At 48.7% G+C, this 6,000-nt stretch overlaps 1 protein-coding gene across 2 annotated transcripts in view; it reads right to left on the reverse strand.

Annotated features, from left to right (window-relative positions):
* ints13 (integrator complex subunit 13) overlaps positions 1-5,094 on the reverse strand; it is an 81,835-nt gene extending 76,741 nt beyond the window's left edge. Inside the window, exons 1-2 of one of the 2 annotated variants that reach the window (XM_072562333.1) lie at positions 4,701-5,094; positions 1,673-1,759 (exon numbers count right to left, since the gene is read on the reverse strand). In XM_072562333.1, the coding sequence (XP_072418434.1) occupies positions 1,673-1,759; positions 4,701-4,925 (312 nt within the window). In that variant the 5' untranslated portion in view covers positions 4,926-5,094. The remainder of the gene's footprint in view (positions 1-1,672; positions 1,760-4,700) is intronic. The other variant, XM_072562334.1, reaches the window with a different exon arrangement.
* Positions 5,095-6,000: the final 906 nt, after the last annotated feature.

Consider the following 6,000-nt stretch of genomic DNA (forward strand, 5'->3'; position numbering starts at 1 on the left):
GATCCAAGTGTAAGCTGTTTCTGCAATTTAAAAAACCGCAAAAGAGAAGGAAAGCCCTGAAAAGCAGAGAATAATTAATATTTAAAACAGGACACATTTAACAGCTAATGAACAAGGATGCAGAGCTGGTGACGTTACCAAATGCACATTTTGCTGAAATACCTGCTAGCAAGTGCGTGGAGGATAATTTTGAATGGCATAAGTGATTTGATGATTTTTAAATGATAGAACATGTAAAAATACCTGATACTCCTGAGAGATTTAACATCAATTAAATAAGGCAATATCACTTATCTAATTACAGTTTTCAACCTTCTGCACAGCACCCCTTTCAATAAAGGGGGTTACCTTTAGCCACAAATACGAGAAACATGTCAGAACCTCTGAATGCTTTCCTTTGACACTAACATGGACTTGCAAAAGAAACAGTTTAACACACAAATGGCTTCAATGAGTAGCATTAAGCGCAAGACAATTACTGTGCTCTCCAAATACATTATGGACGCAATTACAAAACCATGTTTACAGACTACTTATCTGTTACTGTTTTAGTGGAGAGTTAAAAATTGTACTCAAACAAACACAGAAAATGCTGGAGAAACTCAGCAGATCTGGCAGCATCCGTGGAGTTGAGAAACAGTTGATGTTTCAAGTCCAGAATGATTTCAATTCAGAATCATATTGGACTCAAAACATTAACTGTTTTCCTCTCCACAGATGCTGCCTGACTTGCTGACTTTCTTCAGCATTGTGTTTCTTTTTCCAGATTTCCGGTGCCTGCAGTATTTTGCTTTTAAATAAGATTGGTCCTTGATTGTTCAAGCTTTTAGTCAACGCTTATGAAACGTGATGACTTGGAGGCGCTGGCGTTGGACTGGGGTGGATAAAGTTAAAATTCATGAATTCATAAAATTCATAGTCCAACAGGTTTATTTGGAAGCACTAGCTTTCGGAATGCCGTTCCTTCATCAGGAGGTTGTGAGGACCTGATGCTGTGTGATTTTTAACTTTATAAAACGTACTTAGGATCTGTAAGAGGTGCCATGGTTCGAATAATTCCGAGGCCAGTACTCCTCAGCACAGCTGAGCAAACCAGAGTCATAGCAATGTATAGCATGGAAACAGACACTTTGGTCCAACATGTCCAAGCCGACTAGATATCCTAACCTAATCTAGTCCCATTTGCCAGCACTTGGCTCATATTCCTCTAAATCCTTCCCATCCATATACCCATCCAGATGCTTTTTAAATGTTGTAATTGTACAAGCCTCCACTACCCCCTTTGGCACTAAAGGAACTGTTGTGAAGTGGCTCAAGGCAACTCACTGTGGACCATCTCCTGCCCAGGCAAACCAGGGTTTGTTAACGAAGGTCTGCATTATCAGTAACATCCACCACTTGCCAATTAAAAGAAAGTTACTATTCTGCTGGAACTTTCACCATATCTACATATGTTGACTACAAACCAAAAACAGGCAGCAAATGCAATTCCACCCAGGTCCAATTGAACTCCAATTGATCTCTGTTAGGAGACCAGCTGATTCTAAATTATAAACAAAACGTTACACCCTCGAGAGTCTAGAGTATTGTTTTTTCACTGTTAGTTAATCCATTTCAACACTAGCATAAACCAACAAAAAAATGCATCTCAAAAGGACTTTTTTTTACTTACCCTGGTTGCACCCATTAATTGCTTTGGAGCAACTGTTAGCAGCCTTTGGTCACCAGATGTTGACGTCATGCTGCTTAATGTTGCTGGCTGAGATACATAGGGAAATTAAATAGAACAACATATTTTATACGCAGTTGGCAATATATATTAAAAATGGAATGTCAACACTCCACGAACCACACACTTTCCATTCTATATTTCATGCAATTGTTGAGAACAGAAGACCATCATTCAGCACACTGTGCCTGTACAGCTCTTTTGAAAGATCAAACCAATTACTTACTCTCAGCAGCACTTTCCCTATAGCCCTGCAATTTATTTGCCTTCAATATCTATATTTTGCAAGTTATGACTAATCTGCTCCCACCCCCTTTCAGGCAATGCAGCCCAGATTATCACAATCTACAGCATTAAAAAAAATCTCAACCTGCTTTAAACCCATCTGCCATTTAGAAACATTTTCTTCCTTGTTTATTTCATCTAAACCTGCCATAATAATGATTACTTCTACTAAACACCCATCATTCTGTCTAAAGAAACTAATTCCAGTTTCTTGTCTCCTAACAATTAAAACTAGTTTCTTTGAAGTGAGCACTTCAAAGAGGCAGTGTTATGAGAACCCAAATCTGACTCAATGCAGAGAATTTAGCAAATAAATGACACTTGTAGCCTGATATGAAGCAACACTTGAATCTGTAATCATTCATTATAGTTGTGCTTTTATAAGGGTCCTGCATTTATAAAACCACACATCTTTGACTTATTAGAAGCATTATTGCTAAGGAGGAAATGTTTAATCTGTTTTTAGAAGGTTCAAAAACTCATTGATTATCAAGAAAAACACCTTTTTAATGGATAAATAACTGAGCTAACCGGTATTGAAAGCATAAAGAAATAAAACATTAGACATCATCTACTTCCAATAGCAGTAAATACTATTGGTTTGTACTACATGCTAACCATGGCTTAATTTAACTTCTATTTCCCACTATTTAAAATCAGACCCTTGTATATAAGGAAAATTACAGTTAAGATTCAATATCTACTAATGCATTGAGTGTCAAGCTACTGAGAGGTTTAGTAGAGTGATTGTATAATTAAGTACAGTACACTAGTATATTTTTAGTGGCTAACCATTCACTGCAGGCCCCTAGCCAACAGAGAACATTAGAAGTATCTTGCTGAAATTGGACACTTTTCTCCATTGAGAACTCACTGCTTTCCCCCAACCCAGTGCCTATCCAAACTCACTGAGCTCAATTTCATGCCCTCCCTTGCCCCAGTGCTCACTGGCTATTGTCCCCATAACCTGTCCTAACTCTGGTGCAAACTTGGCAAACCCGTCTCCACACACACACAGACACCGCTCCGATTCTGCCCTCAACCTACCTCTGACACCTGCATCCCCCGCTGAACACAGCCAATAGTCCCCAGTCTCTCATTCTCTCTTCCCTCCAACCAAGCATCCAGTGTTCTTCAGTCTGTTGCCCCCATCAACTCTGCGGGACCCTTCACTCATCCCTAATGAGGAACTCGTCATTCGTTCCTCTGCCCTCCAACCCGGACAAGCCCCAACACTCCAGCCATCCAACAGTCCCCCACCCCACTCCATCCAGCGCTGGCTCACCTTACCTTTCCAGCCGCACCCTGAATTCACTCAGTGTCACCCCCTTCACACCAATACCCCCATTCTGCTTTCAGCATTCCATTCTATGATGCCCCTTGTTGAGCCAACCCCACTCACTCTGCTTCCCCCTCATTATTACCAACCTTCACTCTGACCCCCTCTTCACCCATTCCTAACCCTCCATCACCCTACTCCCAGACCCACACACACCTACTCCTGCACCCACTCCTCTACCCCTACACCCCCTACCCCTGCACCCATTCCCCTACACTGTTCCATCCTGCAATTCGCACTCTGCCCCCTTCTCCTCACCCCTCCCTTATCACCCGGCCCTTCTTCCTGACTACGTCACTGTGCACCTTTTCCCCATCCCCCCATTCCTCCCACCACCTGCTCCCAGCCCTTCAGCCTGCTTTTTCCACTCTGCCCCCTCCCTTCCCACTCATTCCGCACCCCACCTCCACCCTGCATTCCTCACTCGGCACCCCCTACCACTCATGCCTCAGCCTGTATCCCTTACCCCTCACCCCCTCAGCCCTCACTCACTCCCCAACCCTGTACCCCTTACCCCTCAGCCTGCACCCACTCCACTCCCCCTGCACCCCACTCCCCTACCCCTCCCCCTGCACCCCACTCCCCCACCCCTCCCCCTGCACCCCACTTCCTGCACCCCCTCCCCTACCCCTGCACCCCTCACCCCTCACCCACTCCCCTACCCCTGCCCCCTCACCCTGCACCCACTCCCCTACCCCTGCATCCCTAACCCCTTACCCCTACCCCTGCACCCCAACCCCTCACCCTGCACCCCCTCCCCTACCCCTGCAACCCTTACCCCTCACCCTGCACCCCCTCCCCTACCTCTGCACCCCTCACCCCTTACCCTGTACTCCTCACCCTGCACCCACTCCCCTATCCCTGCATCCCTTACCCCTCACCCTGTACCCACTCCCCTACCCCTGCACCCCTTACCCCAGCACCCACTACCCCCGCACCCACATCCCCATCCCCTGCACCCCCTCCCCTCCGCCCCTGCACCCTCTCCCCTCCGCCCCTGCACCCCCTCCCCTCCGCCCCTGCACCCCCTCCCCTCCGCCCCTGCACCCTCTCCCCTCCGCCCCTGCACCTGCACTCGTTACCCCTGCACCCACAACCCCCTATCCCTGCACCCGCACCCCCGCACCAGCACCCTCTACCCCCGCACACCACACCCTGGCACCCACTCCTCTACCTATGCAACCCCTCACCCAGCACCCTACTCCCCCTGCGCCCCTACCCCCCCCCTACCCCCCCCCCTCCTACCCCTGCACCCCCCCCCCCCCCAACACCCACTCCATCTCCCCCCCCCCCCCAGTCCGTCAGCCCTCCCCCGGGCCCCCTGTGAGGCGGACCCCGGCCTCTCACCAGTTTCCGAGCCGGGAAGATGTCGTACATGATGCGGCAGTACTCCATGGCCGACTCCACCGCGCAGGTCCACAGGGATTTGGAGATGGGGGCGAGCGGGATGATGCCCGGGGCCCGGTTCTTGGTGAACATGTCGAACTCCACCGTCTGCCGGCACGACTCGGCCATGTACGGGCAGTGGTCCACCACGAACACCGTCTTGTGCGCCTCGGAGAACAGCTTCATCCTCACCGAGATGGCGGGCAGGCGGGCGGCGCCGTCAAACCCGTTAAACCTACAGAATCAGCCGACCGCGCAGCACGGCCTGTGAAACATTAAAATGATAACGGGCGGGCGGGCGGGTTGACAGCTTCCCCCAGGGTCACCAACCCACAGCCCAGAGACACCTGCATCACGTGAGGAGCTGGGGACCCGGCAGGCCGCATGCGCGCCGACTCCTGCACGACCGCGATACCCCGCATGCGCAGTCTTGCCCAATCCATCCAGTTGAGGACCCCATTGCCACAGGGCAAACGCGGTGCAGCAAATGCAATGCAATCACGACAATGGGGGAAACGTGTAGCAAGTGCAGTGCAACACTGCAATAGGGAAAACAGATTGCTGCAAATGCAATACAATCACTACAATGGGGGAAACGTGTAGCAAGTGCAGTGCAACACTGCAATAGGGAAAACAGATTGCTGCAAATGCAATGCAATCACTACAATGGGGGAAACGTGTAGCAAGTGCAGTGCAACACTGCAATAGGGAAAACAGATTGCTGCAAATGCAATGCAATCACTACAATGGAGAAAACGTAGCAAGTGAGGTGATGCGATAGGGCTTCATGTTGTATTAAGTGAAATGGGGAAGTCTACTGGAGATCCTATGGCATCATATGACCATATGTTAGAGAATAAGTGTGAACAAAGAAAATTTACAGCTCAGGAACAGGCCCTTCGGTCCTCCAAGCCTGAGCTGATCCAAATCCACTGTCTAAGCCCAATTCCTAAGCATCTGTATCCCCTGCTCCACATCTGTCCAGACGCACCTTAAATGAATCTACCGTGCTTGCCTCTACTACTTCTGCTGGATTAGTGGTGCTGGAAGAGCACAGCAGTTCAGGCAGCATCCAACGAGCAGCGAAATCAACGTTTCGGGCAAAAGCCCTTGCTCTTCCAGCACCACTAATCCAGTATTTGATTTTCAGCATCTGCAGTCATTGTTTTTACCTTGTTTCTACTACTTCTGCTGGCAACCCATTTCAGGCACCTACCACCCTGTGTAAAGTACTTCCTGAGTGTAACCCCCCTTAAACTTT

The sequence above is a fragment of the Chiloscyllium punctatum genome, chromosome 44 (assembly GCF_047496795.1).
Source record: "Chiloscyllium punctatum isolate Juve2018m chromosome 44, sChiPun1.3, whole genome shotgun sequence".
In the NCBI taxonomy this organism is placed as follows: Eukaryota; Metazoa; Chordata; class Chondrichthyes; order Orectolobiformes; family Hemiscylliidae; genus Chiloscyllium; species Chiloscyllium punctatum.